Genomic DNA, 19,651 nt, shown 5'->3' on the forward strand with positions numbered 1-19,651 from the left:
GATATGTGTAATTAGAGTTAATAGCTGTATGTCTCATTTATTTTTTTCAGTTTGTACAATCATATTGCTGGGCACCCAGGCCATCTTCTGGGTACCTCTACAATAAAGTATACTGTGACATACATTAAATAGATATATTTGAAGCCACTGCCCAAAATTACCCACCATGGAAACCAGTTATACTCAGAGGACTCCTTAATTCCTCATACCAAGTCCAACTAACTCCCAAATGCTTGGGAAAAGAGTTGGACTTTGTAGTGTGGCCAGAAGGCTAATAAATCATCCTCTCCATAAATGCACAGAGATCCTTGTGTTATTCTAAAAATAGAGGAATCTTGACATAAAACTTCTGTTCCTCTTGCTGCTTCCCATCTCTGCTGCTGCTGAAACATGTGGTTATTTCTTACTGAGATGTGCATCTCATAAATTGACCACATCTGGTCTGCAAGCAGGCAAGTTTTACAAATGATCAGATTTATAAAGGATCATACCTCTCTCTGCTTGTGTGTCTTCTTCTCCTCTTTGCCTCTTTTTGTTTTTCTCTTAAATGTGCTTGTGATACAGCATGGCCAGAGGACAGCAGGAGAGGGTTAGAAGGGAGCCTTATTCCCTGTAAAGGGAAGAAAGTTTGCTGTAGATTAATTAGAGCACCTGAAGCCAATTAGAGCACCTGCAGTCAGTCACATGATAAAAACCCCTGCTTCAATTAGACAGTGTGGGAGTAAGAGCAGAAAGGACTGGTGTTGGAGCAGAGAACAGTTTGGGGGAGTTGGAGCAGAAAGGATTGGTGCTGGAGCAGAGAACAGTTTGATGGGAAGCAGAGGACAGTGCGGAGAAGTGCTGCGGTGGGCTGAGAAGTCCTAGACCCTAGGTAAGGGGCACCTGGCTTGTGCAGAGGGAGGGCAGGAAGCCCTCCACAATCTGAAGGGCAGCAGAGAGAAGTAGCCCAGGGGAAGGAACCGTCAGTTCAAGTGGTTCACCACTATCCTCAGGGCCCCGGGGCTAGGACCTGGAGTAGAGGGTGGGCCCAGGTCCCTCCCTCTCCACTCCCCTCCTCTAGGACACTAGTGGGGCAATTAATATTTCAATTCAGGGGCAAGAAATGGTGCCCTGAACCCCCCCCCAAAGAAGAGAACGCACAGGACCCATCATAATAGTGCCGGCAATTTGCCACACGTGGTGTCAGGAATGGGATTTACACTCTGGGGACTTAAACCAGGGTTAGCCAAAACCCTCCCGTCCTTAAGATGGACGACGTGGTCAAGGCCCTAATACAAGCCATCGTGGCCCAGCAGGAGGCTACCCGGGTCCAAGCAACTGCCCAACAGGAGGCGACTCGGATGCAGCAGGAGACTAATCATCTGTTGATGATTCAGGCTGCCCAAGACCGGGCCCTGCTGAAAGACCTGGTGAACCAGATGAAGGCCCTTACGGAACTGAACCGCAACTGTGAAGGCACCCGGACCATACGGGCCAGCCATTGACTACAGAAAATGACAGGGGAGGATGATGTGGAGGCATACCTCCTGGCTTTTGAAAGAGCAGCCCTGCAGGAGGCCTGGCCCCGAGATCAGTGGTCTGGTATCCTAGTCCCATTCCTGTGTGAGGAGGCCCAGAAGGTCTACTACAATATGGCCGCAGAGACTGCATTAGATTACTCCCAGCTGAAGGCAGAGATCCTGGCAAGATCCGGAGTAATGATGGCAATGCGAGCCCAGAGGTTCCATGAGTGGCAGTATACAGAGGACAAGACACCCCAATCACAATTGTTTGACCTGATCCACCTGACTCAGAAATGGCTGCGCCCTGAGGCCCTCAGCTCTGAGAAGATGATGGAGGTCCTGGTACTGGACTGGTATATCAGGGGGCTACCACCAGGCCTCCGGGCTTGGATTGTCCAGAATGATCCCTCCACCTATGATGAGTTGGTCTCCCTCGTGGAAAGACAGCTGGCAGCCCGTGAACTGTTCCAGACCCCAGGCAGGGAGACATGGCAATCCAGGAAGCCAACCCCAAACCCAAGGCCCCAGACTGTTGAGAACTACAGGAGAACTGCAACAGGGAGGAAAGACACCGAGGAATGGCCCGAGGCCAAGAAGGGACCTGGGGATTTGGGAAGAGAGGTGGGGGGCTGGCCAAATAGCCCCAGGCAGAGGGTGACAACCAGAATAAGGGGGCGGTGTTATGAGTGTGGGCAATTGGGGCATATAGCAGCCCAGTGCCCCAACAAGGAAGAACCTATGCAGTGTAATCTGGGGAATTACGGGGAGCAATGTGGCCTAATCGGCCTGGTAGGAGTCACAATGACCTCACATGGGTATACAAGATCAGTAAAAATGAATGGTATTAAGACCATAGCATGAATAGATTCTGGGAGTGCTGTCATGCTGGTCTTGGGGAAGTTGGTGGGGCGAGACTAATTAACCTGGGCCAAAAACACAGGGGTAATGTGCGTTCATGGCACCATGAATTTCTACCCCACAATGCCGGTATGGATTGAGATCCAGGGGAATACTACCAGGGTGACTGCAGAGGTGGTCCCCAAGCTCCCCTACCCTGTCTTAATCGGTAGGGACTTCCCCGGGTTTGAGAGCTTATTTACCCCAGTAGAGCCAGGGGAGGGTAGCAACCTCCAGGCTGAGACGGAGGCACCTACAGATAGTCTCACCCCAATGTTTGCCAAATTTGCTCCAGAGTTATTCTCATCCCCTGGGAAACCCCGAAAGTCTAGGTGGGAAAGGAGGGCAAATAAAAGATTAGGGACCAGGATTCTAGCAGAGAATCAAAAAACTTCCCTTGTGGGTAGGCAAACCCGTTCAGGAGGCCAGGAGATAATTCAGGCCAGGGAGGACTCGGAGGCGGTTCCTAGCCCAAGTAGGAGCAACCCCGGGGGCAGAGTAGAAATAGTCCCCCTAGAATTAGGTTAGATCAGTACCGCACGTGAGAATTTCGGGCAGGATCAGGCCAATGATCCGCTATATGTGAATGTGAGGGAAGAGGTAGTGGAAGTAAATGGCATACCTGTGGAAGGAAAGATCAAAGGCCCAAGGCCATATTATATGCTCAAATGCAATCTCTTGAACAGGATAGAGCAAATACAAGGGGAAGAAGTAGAGTAACTCTTAGTCCCATGGAAACACACAAGGGCCGTATGAGAGTTAGCTCACACTCATCTATTTGGAGGACATCTAGGAGTAGACAAGACACTGGATAGAGTCCTAAGAAAGTTTTATTGGCCAGGAATACGTGCAGAAGTCCAGCGCTATTGTGCCTCCTGCCCTGAATGCCAGTTGCATAGCCCCCGACCTTACTTGCAGGCCCCACTAGTACCTTTGCCTGTTATTGAAGTCCCTTTCAAGAGGATAGCCATGGACATAGTGGGCCCACTGGAAAGATTGGCATGGGGCCACCGAAACGTACTAGTCATCCTTGACTACGCCACACGATATCCAGAAGCTATTCCTTTAAGAAACCCCACATCCAAGGCAATAGCAAAAGAACTACTACAGGTTTTTGCCAGAGTGGGCATCCCTAAGGAGATCCTGACAGACCAAGGAACCCCTTTCATGTCAAAATTAATGAAGGACTTATGTGCCCTATTCCGCATCCAGGCCATACGGACTTCAGTCTACCATCCACAAACAGATGGACTGGTCGAGCTGTTTAATCGTACCCTTAAAAGTATGATCCGGAAGGCGGTAGCACAGGACAGAAAATACTGGGATACCCTTCTACTGTATTTAATGTTTGCTATATGGGAAGTCCCCCAGACATCCACTGGTTTCTCTCCCTTTGAACTACTATATGGACGCCACCCATGCAGGATATTAGATATCGCCAAGGAAGATTGTGGGAAGAACAACCCAACCCAGGAAAGAATGTCACTGAGCATGTGACACAGATGACAGAGCGAATAACTTGAGTAACCCCTATAGTGCGAGTACATTTGGAAAAAGCACAAGAGGCCCAGCAGACATATTACAACTGTCGGGCGAGAGTACGGAGATTTCAGCCAGGGGAACGGGTGATGGTGCTAGTGCCAACAGTAGAAAGCAAACTCCTAGGCAGCTGGCATGGACCATATGAGATAGTGGAAGCCATTGGGGAGGTGGACTGTAAGGTCAGACAACCAGACCGCCAAAAGCCAGAGCAAATCTACCATGTCAACTTACTGAAGCCCTGGTGTGACCGAGAGACGTGTCTGGTCATTCGAGGAGCTCCGCCCCAGACAGACAACCCACAGGAGCAAGTAAAGATACCTCCTGAATTAACCCCAGAACAATGAACAGAGGTCATTGAGATGATCCACCGGAATCAGGACTTGTTCTGTACACAACCGGGCCGTATGACACTGGTCCAACATCATATTGTCACCATCCCTGGAGTAAGGGTGACGATAAGACCGTACCAAATACCGGAAGCTAAAAGGGAAGAAATTAGGACGGAAGTGAAGAAGATGCTGGAACTTGGGGTTATTGAAGAATCCCACAATCAGTGGTCCAGCTCTATCGTCCTAGTCCCCAAGCCTGATGGCACCCTGAGGTTTTGCAACGACTTTCAGAAATTGAGTGAAGTATCTCAATTCGATGCCTATCCGATACCACGCATTGACGAGCTAGTTGATCAGTTAGGCAAGGCCTGATGCCTAACCGCTCTGGATCTGACCAAAGGATATTGGCAAATTCCCCTGGCCAAGAATGCCAAGGAAAAGACTGCTTTCTCTACACCTGATGGTCTGTTTCAATACACTGTCCTCCCTTTCGGACTCCATGGGACCCCTGCAACATTCCAATGACTTATGGATAAGTTACTGCGACCCCATGCCAAGTATGCCGCCACGTATCTAGACGACATAGTCATCCATAGACCTGACTGGGAAACACACCTAGGAAAAGTAGAAGCAGTGCTAGACACCTTGCGGAAGGCCGGCCTCACTGCTAACCCTCTCAAGTGCTTGATAGGACTAGCTGAGGCCAGATACCTTGGATATGTACTAGGGAGAGGTTTGGTGAAACCCCAATGGAACAAGTGGAGGCAATACAAGGTTGGCCTCGACCAGTCCGCAAAAAGCAAGTCAGAGCATTTCTAGGGATTGTAGGATACTATCGGAGATTCATCCCTCATTTCACCACAAGAGCAAGGCCATTGACGGATCTGATAAAAGCTCAGGGCCCCGAGATAGTAAAGTAGACTGATAAGACAGAAGAAGCATTTGCAGATTTAAGGACAGCCCTGTGCTGCCATCCAGTACTCATAGCCCCATACTTTGAGAAGCAATTCATCCTACAAACAGACGCCTCGGAGGTAGGGCTCGGAGCCGTCCTTTCACAGATGGTAGGGAGGAGGAACACCCAATCTTGTACCTCAACCGGAAAGTCCTCCCCAACAAAAGTACGCTGTCGTTGAAAAGGAATGTCTGGCGGTAAAATGGGCTATGGAGACTCTCCGCTACTATCTGCTGGGGCGGCGGTTTACCCTCGTGACAGACCATGCCCCGCTCCAATGGATGCACAGAAACAGGAAGAACGCAAGAGTGACTAGGTGGTTCCTATCCCTGCAGCCCTTCCATTTCTGGGTACAGCATAGGGCTGGAAGCCAACATGGCAATGCTGATGGCCTATCACGACAACACTGCCTCTCATCCCAAGTAGCCCAACCCCATGGTGTTGGGGTGGGGGCAGAATATGTGGTACATGGCCAGAGGGCAGCAGGAGAGGGTTAGAAGGGAGCCTTATTCCCTGTAAGGGGAAGAAAGTTTGCTATAGATTAACTAGAGTACCTGATACCAATTAGAGCACCTGAAGCCAATTAGAGCACCTGCAGTCAGTCACATGATAAAAACCCCTGCTTCAGTCAGACAGTTTGGAGGAGTTGGAGCAGAAAGAATTGGTGTTGGAGCAGAGAACAGTTTGAAGGGAAGCAGAGGACAGTTTGGAGAAGTGCTGCAGTGGGCTGAGAAGTCCTAGACCCTAGGTGAGGGGCACCTGGCTTGTGCAGAGGGAGGGCAGGAAGTCCTCCACAATCTGAAGGGCAGGAGAGGGAAGTAGCTCAGGGGAAGGAACTGTCAATTCAAGTGGTTCACCGCTATCTTCAGGGCCCCTGGGCTGGCACCTGGAGTAGAGGGCGGGCCGAGGTCCCTCCCTCTCCACTCCCCTCCTCTAGGACACTAGTGGGGCAATTAATATTCCAATTTAGGGGCAAGAAATGGCGCCCTGAACCCCCCCCCAAAGAAGAGAAAGCGCGAGACCCATCATAATAGGGCCAGCAATTTGCCACAGTGCTCTTTAAAACTTCTTATGGAACAGTGTTCAAGGTTTGAGTGTCAGCATGTAAGCGAGTCTTCTTCTGACACCACATGTAAGTACTCCTCTTTAGCCCTCTTCACTCTAGCTCATTGTGGCAGGACACTGAATATCAGTCTTCCAGCTTTTGCGTTTAGAGTGATTAGCTGGGTATAAATTAGAAGAACGGAGACAGGAGGAGGAAGAAGGATTCCTAAAGCAGACAAAGAAAGCCCTTGATTTAGTGCTTAGATTAACTAGAGTATAGGTATAAAACCAGAGCCATCTTTTAAAACTTGTTCTAGACACTTTGGCATTGTTCAGGTTTTGAATGGCTTTATCCCTGTGTAGGCTTATGAAAGGTGAATGAAAGCTCTTGACTGAACTCCCGTGTACAAGTATAGCGCAGGCAGGAGCAATGCAAGCTTTGGCACTGCAGAGTGCTTCTTTACTAACCTGGAGGGACCACCTGTGGGGTTGGTCTTTCCACTAAGTGTGCCCATTAGTGCTGACAGCAATGGTAGTTTTGGTAATGTGAACAACTCCACTGGAATTGGAGGGACTAGCTGTTCACTACACTTAGGCCACCAAACAGTTTTGGTTACTAACACCCTGGTGTAGAGACCTAGAAGTGAAAGGCTTTGTGACCCACCACCAATCCCCTGATCCATCCAATCCATCTGGTTATTTTTAAATATACAACAGTCACTGAAAGATTTTTAAAAAAAAAACACACTTTTTCAGTGAGGGTTTGCAGGCCTGTGTTCTCTGCTGGAAATTTTGGGTGTTTTTTTTTTCCCCCCTACGGAGAGCAGAAGAGAAACCTATTCAGAGGGGTATGTTCCTACTGCATTTTTCCCTTTCCCCACTATTTAAGAGAGAATGTGGACACTTCTCCACCAACTGAGGCTCTTCTCCTATAAGGATTTTTTCACCTCTGTGGGTAACACAAGCCAGAAGCACTGTCTTACTTCCATCTACCTATCACTAAGGCTACGTTTTAGTCATGGATATTTGTAATAAAAGTCGTGGACAGGTCACGGACAGTAAAATAAAATTCACGGCCCATGATCTGTCCATGACTTCTACTATATACCCCTGATTAAATCTTGGTGGAGGGGCGGCCCAGGGCTACTACAAGTGCTTGGGGGGGGCAGCCCAAGAACCCTGCTGGTACTTGGGAGGGCAGCGGCATGTGGTCCAGGATCCCCGCTGGTGCTGCCAGGGGTAAGGTTGGCAGGGCTGGCAGGCTTCCTGCCTGGTTCCTCCTGGCTCCCCAGAAGCGGCAACATGTCCCTCCCTTAGAATCATAGACTTTAAGGTCAGAAGGGGCCATTATAATCATCTAGTTTGACCTGCACAATGCAGGCCACAGAATTTCACCCACCCACTCCTGTATCAGACCTGTGTCCGAGCCACTGAAGTCCTCAAATCATGGTTTAAAGACTTCAAGGTGCAGAGAACTTTCCAACAAGTGACCCGTGCCCCACGCTGCAGAGGAAGGCCAAAAAAAACCAGGGCTTCTGCCAATCTGCCCTGGAGGAAAATTGCTTCCTAACCTCAAATATGACAGTCAGCTAAACCCTGAGCATGTGGGCAAGACTCACCAGCCAGCACCTAGGAAAGAATTCTCTGTAGTAACTCAGATCCCACCCCATCTAATATCCCATCACAAGCCACTGGGCATATTTATCGCTAGTAGTCAAAGACGAATTAATTGCCAAAATTAGGCTATCCCATTATACCATCCCCTCCATAAACTTATCAAGCTTAGTCTTGAAGCCAGATATGTCTTTTGCCCCCATTACTCCTCTTGGAAGGCTGTTCCAGAACTTATCTCCTCTGATGGTTAGAAACCTTCATCTAATTTCAAGTCTAAACTTTCCGATAGCCAGTTTATATCATTTGTTCTTGTGTCCACATTTGTACTGAGCTTAAATAATTCCTCTCCCTCCCTGATATTTATTCCTCTGATATATTTATAGAGAGCAATCATATCTCCCCTCAGCCTTCTTTTGGTTAAGCTAAACAAGCCAAGCTCTTTGAGTCTCCTTTCATATGACAGGTTTTCCATTCCTCGGATCATCCTAGTATCCCTTCTCTGTACCTCTTCCAGGTTAAGAAGGATGAATTCAAACATGGGAGACCAGGACTGCATACAGTATTCCAGATGTTGTCTCACCAGTGCCTTGTATAATGGTACTAACACCTCTTTAGCATTACTGGAAATACCTCGCCTAATGCATCTCAAGACTGCATTAGCTTTTTTCACACTCATATCACATTGATGGCTCATAGTCATCCTGTGATCAACCAATACTCTGAGGTCCTTCTCCTCCTCTGTTACTTCCAACTGATGCCTCCTCAGCTTATAACAATAGTTCTTGTTATTAATTCCTAAATGCATGACCTTGCACTTTTCACTATTAAATTTCATCCTATTACTATTACTCCAGTTTACAAGGTCATCCAGATCTTCCTGTATGATATCCTGGTCCTTCTGTGTATTGGCAATACCTCCCGCTTTGTGTCATCCGCAACCTTTATTAGCACATTCCCACTTTTTGTGCCAAGGTCAGTAATAAAAAGATTAAATAAGATTGGTCCCAAAACTGATCCCTGAGGAATTCCACTAGTAACCTCCTTCCAGCCTGACAGTTCACCTTTCAGTATGACCCATTGTAGTCTCCCCTTTAACCGGTTCCTTATCCACCTTTCAATTTTCATATTGATCCCCATCTTTTCCAATTTAGCCAATAATTCCCCATGTGGAACTGTATCAAATGCCTTACTGAAATCCAGATAAATTAGATCCACTGCATTTCCTTTGTCTAAAAAATCTGTTACCTTCTCAAAGAAGGAGATCAGGTTGGTTTGGCACGATCTACCTTTTGTAAAACCATGTTGTATTTTGTCCCAGTTACCACTGACCTCAATGTCCTTGACTACTTTTTCCTTCAAAATTTTTTCCAAGACCTTGCATACTACAGATGTCAAACTAACAGGCCTGTAGTTACCCGGATCACTTTTTCTTCCATTTCATAAAGATAGGAACTATGTTAGTAATTCTCCAGTCATACAGTACAACCCCTGAGTTTACAGATTCATTAAAAATTCTTGCTAATGGGCTTGCAATTTCATGTGCCACGTCCTTTAATATTTTTGGATGAAGATTATCTGGGCCCTCGATTTCATCCCATTAAGCTGTTCGAGTTTGGCTTCTGCCTCAAAACTGGTAATATCTACCTCCATATCCTCATTCCTATTTGTCAGCTTGGTCTACAAATCCTGCCTATGAATTTTTCCCCCTTTCATGGGATGCAGGCTTCTGCTAGTTTCTGCAACTTTGATTTGAAGTAATTCCAGGCCTCCTCCACCTTTAGATCCCCAAATTCTTCAGTCCAGTCCACTTCCCTAACTAATTTCCTTAATTCTTTAAAGTTAGCCCTTTTGACATAAAAAACCCTAGTCACAGATCTGTTTTTGTTTATCCTTCTGTTTAGTTTAAACTGAATTAGCTCATGATCACTCGAACCAAGGCTGTCCCCTACAACCATTTCTTCTATGAGGTCCTCACTACTCACCAAAACCAAATCTAAAATGGCTTCCCCTCCTGTTGGTTCAGAAACTACTTAGCTGATGGATTCCTTCACCATCGCATCTAGGAAAATCTGAGCCCTATTATTATTACTACTATCACTTGTCCTCCAGTCTATATCTGGGAAGTCTCCCATGATCACACAATTCCCATTAGTATTTATTTCATTAAAAACATTACAAAGGTCTCTATCCATATCCAAACCAGATCCCAGCAGTCTATAGCACACCCCAAGCACTATCTCATGGGAGGGTCTAGTAGCTTCCTTCCCCAATGTGATTTTTGCCCAGACAGACTCTCTTATCCATTCCATCCCTTATTTCTTTACAGTCTACCTCATCATTGATATACAATGTTACTTCACCACCTTTGCCTTTATTTCTCTCTTTCCTAAACAGCACATAGCCTTCAATACCTGTACTCCAGTCATGACTACTATTCCATCATGTTTCTGTTATCCCTATAATATCTGGTTTCACTTCCTGCACCAGTATCTCTAGTTCCTCCATTTTGTTACCTAGACTCCTCGCATTGGTGTATAAACATCCTAATTCTTGCTGGTTGGCTTCACTCACATTCTTTATCCAATTAGGCCAAGACATTCTACCGCCAGTATCACCTATTAGAACTGTATCTACAGTACCCTTCCTCCGTATGTCCATTCTCCTACCCACAACAGTATCCTTTGTTGCTTCGTTTTTTTCCCTCTCAATGGTAAAATCCGGCATGGAGATTACTTGGTCATCTCCTAACCATCTCCTCCCAATTCCTAGTTTAAAGCTCTCTTAATCAGTTGTGCCAGCCTCCATCCTAGAAGTCTATTTCCCTCCCTACTCAGGTGAAGTCCATCCCAAGAGAACAGTCCTCTGTCCATGAATGCCTCCCAGTGGCCATACATCTCAAAGCCCTGCTTATAGCACCACTGCCTGAGCCATCTGTTGATCTCCATAATTTTGTCATACCTTTGTTGCCCCTTCTCTGGGAACAGGCAGAATCCCACTGAAGATCACCTGAGCCCTGATTTCCTTAAGTGTCTTCCCCAGCCTGGCATAATCTCCCTTGATATGTTCCAGCAAGAATGTAGCCATATCATTCGTTCCCACATGAAGGACAATCAGCGGATTCTTTCCCGCTCCCGTTAGGATCCTCTTCAGCCTCAGGTCCACATTCCGTATCTTAGCACCTGGCAGACAGCACACCCTTCCGTTCTCTGGATCAGCTCTGGTGACAGGCCTGTCTATTCTTCTCAGTAAGGAGTCCCTAATCACATAGACCTGCCTTTTCCTGGTGACGGTACGATTCTCCGGTCTATCCCTTGTTCCCTCTGGCTGCAAGTCCTCTCGATTCCTATTCTTCCTTGCAATCCTCTGCAACCCATCCTATATCCTCCTGAGGCTTATGTTTGGTGTCATCTCCATTGACTCTTCCCCTCTTCTTATAGGACTAGCTGCTCTTCTCTTCTTTCTTGCCCTCTCACCTTCAGCAACCACCTGCTGTGCCCCTTCTTCATTTTCCAACTCTGCAAACCTGTTCTTGAGCTCTATTGCTCCTTCACTAGCCTGTCTTTTCCTCTGCCTGGTTCACTTAGTCACATGCTTCCATCGTCCACTTTCCTCACCCAGCAGTCTCCCCTCAGAATTCTTTGGTCCTGCTTCCAACTGCAAGTCTGAGCTTTTCCCTTTCCCCTCATCATATCTTTGCTCCATCATCTGCTCAAACCCCCTTCTAAACTCAACCAGAGTTTCCACCTGCATCTCCAATCCTCAGATCTTTTCTTCCATCAGCTCTAACAGGCGGCACTTCATGCAGACAAAAGTCTTTTCAGGTACCCCCTCCAGGATCATGTACATGCTGCAGCTTCCACATCCAGTCATCTTCATTGTGTCTTCCACTGCTGGGGTCACTACAACTGCTGCCTCTGTATCTATCATAGGCTTCCCACCTAAATTCTGTAAATCTGGAAAACACAAACCAACCCAAAACACCACCACTCACAGCAAAACAAACCCCCAGCAAGCACCAAGACACTGCTAGAACACTGCACACTCCCTTCAGTAGCCTTTGTTCCTCTGCCTGCCTCTCTTAGTCTTCCCACAAACTCCCACTCAAAATCCCCTGTGTGCAGCTCTGTTTGCTGGCTCCTGTGCCGCTGCATCTGTCTAGCTCCACGCACTGCCCCTGCCCCAAGCACCGACTCCACAGCTCCCATTGGCCTGTGGGTGGAGGCAGCGCGTGGAGCTAGGGGCTGAAAGAGGGACATGTTGCCGCTTCTGGGGAGCACCCCAAGGTAAGCACCATCCAGAGCCCTTACCCCCTCCTGCACTCCAACCCCCAGCCCTGAGCCCCCTCCCACACACCCCCAAACTTCTGCTGCTGGGGGAGGGGAGCAGTGCTCTGAGACTGCCCCAGCAGCAGCTGGTGCAGCTGGCCCAGAGGCTGCCGGAGGTGCTCAGGTGGCCCGTGGGCCAGCCACACTGGCTGCTGCAGAGGTCCCAGAAAGTCATGGAATCTGTGACCTCTGTGACAAACTCGCAGCCTTACCTATCACTGTCTGTTCCCCACCCCCTCTCCAGTTGAGAAGTGTCTTGAAAAAATAGTGAGTGAAACAGCATCTCACTGATACCTGAGCTTCCCCATAGAGTTTTCTGTTTTCAAGGTCAAAAAGCTGTTAATGTTAAGAGCAAGCAGTAAAGCAAAATGCAAAACATGATCCTCTTTGGGGAATTACAGCACTTAGAGAAAGACAGTGCGGTATCTCTTATTGAATGGCATTAATCAATGGGCTCTCCTCCATTCCCTTCCCCTGCTGCACCTTTTAGTCACCAGAATTCACAGTATTTGCAAAGGCCTTTTTAAGGTTTCCTGAATTAATAAAAATATGATTTAACAACCAGTGAAGTAAAACTATCAGAACATGCCTTTGCTGAAATTGAGGTGCAATCATCTTGTTTAAAAACCTTTCTGGTTGATTCAGTGTCCTTCTCTCTTTCCACTCTAATGGCACACAAGTGGTCTCCCCAGCATGTTCACATTCATTATGCATTAGACCATCCAGATCTGCCTTTATAGAGTAAGTGTAGAAATAAGGAATTGACTGCAAGACTACATGTGGTCCAAAGCCATGGTGGTAGAGACATTTTGTGGGTGAGGGAAGAGGAAAGGGACAAGTAAAAGCTGCATTAATCATACATAACTGGACATTTAGTTGAGGCCCGTCTCTACTAATCTTACAGCCTTATCTCTGACTGAAATGAACAACAGAAAGGTGAGGACACTTAGTTTCTGTTTGCAGGAGAAGCTAGGTGCTGGGAATGGGAGTAAATGAGTGAACCTAGAGAGGACCACCTGTAAAATCAGATGTTACTGGGACAACTAAATTCAAGTGCAGATGCCTAAAGTAGTAGTCAGTGAGTTTGCTAGGGGTCTAACACAAGTCTCAGAACTTGTTGGAATCACAGGGACTTGAAAAAGAGGATGATTGTTCTTAATCTACTACAGAGGGACAATGTCAGTGGATATGTCTACCCTGCAAAACAAGACCCACAGCCACACTCAGTTGACTTGGGCTCATGCTATGAGTTCGACTTCAGTCTGGAGCCTGGCCTTCAAAACCTGGTGAGGGAGGAGGGTCTCTAAGCCCAGGTTCCAGCCCGAGTGGGAACATCTACACTGCTATTTTTAGACCTTTAGTGTGAGTCCCAATCAGTTGACCCAGGCGCAGAGTCTCATTGCTGATATGAGTTTTTGCAATGTAACCGTATCCTTAAGCCCCAGAAATCAGACAAAATAGTAAAATCACCTTCCATGGAAACGTTACACACCAATCACTTAGTAGTTCTTGGTGTACATCGATGGGAAATCACACAGTTGTCAGAGGACAGCATACCATGCTCAGTTTCCTACTGCACCAGCCACAGATTCCATTACTACCATTAATTGCATAAAATGCTGCATATGTTTATACCTGTATATAGTATGCAAAGGGCTTATTTTTGGATCTGTGTACCAAATAAATACAAAGGATATTTTCCAGATTTTAACCCTTACCCTCTAAAAAAGGCTTTTGGCAGGCACTTTGACATATAACGATTGCTGCACCTCCTCCTTTCTTCACTTCTGGCCAACAGTCCAGGTGTGCTCCCTAGTGCCAGACTTGACTATGGTAACGTCAAGATGACAGCTGGAGAGAGTGGGAGAGGGAGAGAGCACACACAAAAATCAAGAGCAGAAATGTGGGGACTTGGTTCACATTTCAGGGGTGGTTAGATTTATATTAACTCTTCACAGTCAAATCTTTACTGGTAAGAGTACTGCAAAAATTAAAGTAACCTTTGGTTTCAAATGTAAAATGAGATGCCTTTATCATCCCTTGGAATGGTACTTGGAAAAGCCACTCACCTGTGCCAAGAGGAAAACTTTCCTTGATGTGTGCAGGGCCTACAAACAATTTCTGCAAAATGTAGGCTGTCATTTAAAACCACTATTAGGATTCTAGCTCTTATGAGTGCAAAGAACATTTTCCAAATTTGCACTGAGTGTAAACTGGAGCAGTGTCATCTTCCTGAGTCTGTAGAAAGATGGCACTGGTCCTCCTGCTGCTAATAGCTTGCCAAACAACAACAAAGCGAAACTGGTAAGACTAGAAATCAGTTTCACTGATGATTTTCAGAACTCTGAAAACATCAAGGAAATTAAAGCATCATGTTTTTTTCATGCTGTTGGTTCAGAGAGGCAGCTGAAACAAGAACCAGAGTTCTTCATGGGAAGACCCAAAAACGGAGGCTAGGAGAGATCTAAAGTAATAGAACCCTATTTCCTTGTCCTCCCCTCAGCTCTTTGCAGCAGCCAGGAAGGCTCTGGGGGAGAGGAAGAGGTTCAGTGTATATGACAGGAACAAGGCCAGGATTGTGGTAGAAATTCTAGAACACATTCCCATTCCAGTAGCTGGTGGTGGAGGCAAGACTGAGCTTCTCCAAAGGACATTGTCCCTCGGCCTTGCTTGTCATCTTTTGTGTCTACCTCTGGCTAGCAATTATGTGTTTAAAAAAAAAAATTGAGCCCTGCCTCAGAATGCCTGCTCTAGCCTTGCTCTGTGAAATTTCTTTTGATCATTTCTGTTGGAAAAAAAAGGAGACTAGGAAATTACACTGTATCTGCATTTGCTAATTGAACTTGCATTGATTGAGCATTATGTAAAAGGGAAGAGTAGCAGGAACTCTCACACCTTAATCGTCTGATCTATACAGAAAATAGCTTTCTAAGAACTCCAGTGAGAGGCAAGTTTAAGAGTGGTAGCCGTGTTAGTCTGTATCAGCAAAAACAACGAGGCGTCTTTGTGGCACCTTAGAGACTAACAAATTTGTTTGGGCATAAGCTTTCGTGGGCGAAAACCCACTTCATCAGATGCATGGAGTGAAAAATACAGTAAGAAATACATATATATATATAGAAAGAGAGCACATGAAAAGATGGGAGTTGCCTTAGCAAGTGGGGGGTCAGTACTAATAAGGCCAATTCAATTAAGGTGGAAATGGCCTATTCTCAACAGTTGACAAGAAGGGGTGAATATCAAGAGAGGGAAAATTACCTTTTGTAGTGACCCATCCACTCCCAGTCAGTGGGATCCTTAGCCATTTAACTAAAGAGGAGACAGGTCTTTGGAAGAGACTTTGGGTCTCATCTTCAGCTGCACTGAGACAGCTTTCCACCACCTCCAGGAGCATGAAGATTTCCTAAAGTCTCCGGCCTGGGGGAATCCCCAAGTAATGTAGAATCACCATAGTCACTCCGATGTCTTCCTCTTCCCTGCATCCAGAACAGGGGCTGCTGCCAGGGAGAAACAGGCGGTGGTACCTGTCATCTAGGGATCTCAAAGTACTTCACAAATATTTAATTGATTTAAGCATAATAAGGCCCTATGAAGTAGTTTTGTATGGCTGCCCCCATTTTACAAAAGGGAGAACTGAAGCACAGAGAGTAAATGGCTGGCCCAGTGTCACATGGAGAGTCTGTGTCAGAGCCTGGAAAAGAAACCAGAATTGCTGCTATCAGTTCCTTGCTCCAACCTTTAGACCATGCTGCTTTCTCTAAGCACCTAGTGTACCAATGACAGAATACATACTGATACTTGTTCTCAAGAAGTATCTTCAGTTCCGTTTTGACTGAGATCTAATATAATAAACGAATGAGACATGAGGCAGACTTTGGCCTCATAAAGCCAATGATAACAATGTTGCCAATTTATCTGAAAATATTTCACCTACTGTTGCTATACTTAACTCCTAAGGCCCCAGTAACTGAAAGAAATTATAGAAAATTATTTTTTTTCCTTCTTTTTACTTTGTGCATTTGACAGTAATGTGTAGAGAGCCAGTTTCATTATTTCTCCAGTCCTGTTAATGCTGCTATTATATTAGCACTGAGACATCAACCAATATCAAGAATGCATTGTGCTAGTCACTGTACTGATACACTATATGAGACAGTTCTTGCCCTAAAGAGTTTACAATGTCAAAATAGACAAAACAGAGGGAAGGAGTGGAAGAGAAGTCACAACTGATATCCTGTATGGGGATATCCAGTAAAGTTAATCCAAATTAACTAAAGGTATGAATTTAAAGTGAATTAATCAAATTGCATTAAATCCCTGTGTGGATGCTGTTATTCAAAGCGTTCTTAATTCAGTTTAGCTTAATTCACTTTGGAAGTGAATCAAAGTAAACAGAATTAAAGTCACTTCAGTTCTGAACAGGGGTGTTCGCACAACAGTTTAATGCAGGAGTTTCACTAATCCACTTCAAATGCACCTTTAATTAATTCAGATTAATTTTCCTGGATGCCCCAGTGTAGACAAGCCCGAGTGAAGTGACTTGCCCCATGTCATACAACAGGTCAGTAGAAGAGTTGTCAGGGTTCCTTCCCCGCTCTGAACTTTAGGGGACAGATGTAGGGACCTTCATGAAAGACCCGCTAAGCTTATTTACCAGCTTAGGTTAACAGTAAGCTGCTACCACCAAGTGTGTTCCGAATCTTAGGGTAGAGCCACTTGGAACTTTGCATTCCCTCAAGTATTTCCCAAGTCCCTAACCCCCCCTTTCCTGGGCAGATTTGAGACTAATTCCTCACCCTCCAAGTCCTTACACCCCCTTTCCTGAGTAGCCTTGAGAGTATACCCTCATCAGTTAGTCCTGGTGAACACAGATCCAAAACCCTTGGATCTTAAAACAATGAAAAATCAATCAGGTTCTTAAAAGAAGGATTTTATTAAAAGAAAAGGTAAAGTTTATCTCTGTAAAATCAGGATGGAAATAACTTTACAGGATAATCAGATTCAAAGAGCCCAGAGGAACCCCCTCTAGCCTTAGTTTCAAAGTACAGCCAAACAGGGATAAACACCCCTCTAGCAAAGGAACATTTTAAAGTTGAGAAAACAAAGATAAAACTAACATGCCTTGCCTGGCTGTTACTTACAAGTTTGAAATATGAGAGACTGGTTCAGAAAGATTTGGAGAACATGGATTGATGTCCGGTCCCTCTTAGTCCCAAGAGTGAACACCACCAAAGCAAAGAGCACAAACAAAAGCCTCCCCTCCCCCCAAGATTTGAAAGTATCTTGTCCCCTTATTGATCCTTTGGGTCAGGTGTCAGCCAAGTTACCTGAGCTTCTTAACCCTTTACAGCTAAAAGGATTTTGGTGCCTCTGGCCAGGAGGGATTTTATAGAATTGTATACAGGAGGGTTATTACCCTTCCCTTTATAATTATGACAAGAGTCTAGAATAGAACTCAGGTCTCTTGCCTGCCAGTATACAGTTGTGTTTCATGCAGAACACTGGGCATCGGATCCACTGGCACAGTTCATTTTGAGTCATGGTGTTTTCTGGCAGATGAATAATTGGAATGGTAATATCAGCAAGCTCTTGTGCTGCTCAGAATAATTTTTGGGGAGGGAGGGAATATGTTTCTTGTTGTGCAGAGCTTCCTATGACCAGGAAAGCTAATCTCTAACCTAACCTACCTCTGAGGAGGTTAATATTATATGTCACTGAATATAATAGAGAAGCATGAGTATCTAGCCAGCAATCCTGGGAACATTAGAGGTTTGTTAATACTCAAGGAGCATACTCACAAACAAAGGACTGTATACATAGTCACTGCACACATTTAAAATCTCACTACATTTTAGGGCCCTGTAGTGCACCTTGACTTTTTCAGGCTCTGTGGTGGCTGGAGTGGGGAGGAAGAGTTGCTTTCAAAATCGTCTGGACAGCTGGAGCCTCCTACTTCATTCACACTATCAGTTGCTTCTATTATGGAGAAGCCCAAGAGCAGTGCTAGCCTCTCGCTGCTATTAGATGCTAATGCTTTAATCCCTGCCAGCTACACGAGACCACCTCCTGCCCCTCTGTTGCCCCCACTTCCTCCAACAGGTGAACAGCGTCACATTCTTTCCCCACATGTCCAACTTCACTGGCTGGCCAGCCTCTCTGCATGGTGCCTCTTCTGGGCTCCATGTCAAGAAGTCCCTTTCCACAGCTGCTGCTCTGAGCAGACCTGCTTCTCTATGTGTGTGGCAGTGTTAGGATCCCATGCAAGCCAGTGAGGAAGGGAATGTTCCTAGCAAGGAGTGGGTAGGGTAGGACTGCCTCCATCTAGGAATTCCTATGCTGCCTTCCTTTTTGCACCCACAGACCCTTTCTTCTCCAAGGAACAATAGCCCTCTATAGCCTTCCCACTAGTCCAGGAAGCTTGTCAGTCCTGATAGCATAAACCTTCTCAGGATGGGCTAGCATCCTATGGGCTGAGAGGACAGCCAAAGAGGATTCCTGTCACAGTCTTGCGTGCAACTGCCCTTTGAACCCTAGGTACTAGATTTAAGCAAAATAGCTTAGACCAGTGGTTCTCAGACTTATTTGTTCAGGCCCCCCTTCTTTTTGTCTATAGTTGTTTACGCCCCTCTCCCACAAGTACATAGACTGCGAGCCAGCTCTGAAGGCAGTGCCACGCCAGTAGCAGCACAGAAGTAAGCGAGGCAATATGAAAAGTGACATTCATCAATATAACTTTTCACAGCGGACTTAGTGCCCTATTGCCCCTTACTTCTATGCTGCTACTGCCATCCTGAGGCTGACAGCTGGAGTCACACCGCATCCTGGTGAGGGATTGAGGGGTGGGGAGGAGAGCCCGGGGCTATGGCTGTCCTGTTTATCCCCACATTGGCCCTTCTGCAGAAGCTCTGGCTGCCTGGGGCTGACAGAGCTCTTAAAGCGGGGTTGGGGAGGGAGGGGAGCACACAGCTTGCCCCTGCCTTGACGCATTCCCGGGTCTCCCTTGGGAGGCCTGCCCTATAGTTTGAGAACCCCTGGCTTGGACTGATAGCATTGCTCTCTCCTGTCTCCTTACAGCTCCTGTATGACAGCCCAAAAGCACGACAGGAGGTGGATCATCACTGGAAGGCGTCAGGGTGTCCCCATATTGTCCACATTCTGGATGTGTATGAGAACATACATCAGGGGAAAAGATGCCTCCTCATCGTCATGGAATGGTACGAACCAGGGAAGTGTCTTCCACCTGATCCATATTCTGGAGAGAAGAGGCAATGTGACCTCTAGATGTAAGAGCTGGGAGCAGTCCTGGCTGCACAGTCTTGCCATGCAGTAGCCTAGTGTGTGTCTCTCTTTATAGGATTTATGGGGAAACCTGCAGCTGCTCCAAGCAGCCTGTCTGTGGGAGGAACAAGAAGACTAATCATGAAATTAACCTTCCTTTGCACT

General features: G+C 46.3%; 1 protein-coding gene across 2 annotated transcripts in view; it reads left to right on the top strand.

The window, feature by feature from the left end:
* Nucleotides 1–19,651, top strand: part of MAPKAPK3 (MAPK activated protein kinase 3) — a 74,386-nt gene that overhangs the window by 36,041 nt on the left and 18,694 nt on the right. For both annotated transcript variants that reach the window (XM_050957866.1, XM_050957865.1), the window contains exon 3: nt 19,283–19,422. In XM_050957866.1, coding sequence (XP_050813823.1) covers nt 19,283–19,422 — 140 coding nt within the window. The remainder of the gene's footprint in view (nt 1–19,282; nt 19,423–19,651) is intronic.

This window comes from Gopherus flavomarginatus, chromosome 6 (assembly GCF_025201925.1).
Source record: "Gopherus flavomarginatus isolate rGopFla2 chromosome 6, rGopFla2.mat.asm, whole genome shotgun sequence".
Lineage (NCBI taxonomy): Eukaryota > Metazoa > Chordata > Testudines > Testudinidae > Gopherus > Gopherus flavomarginatus.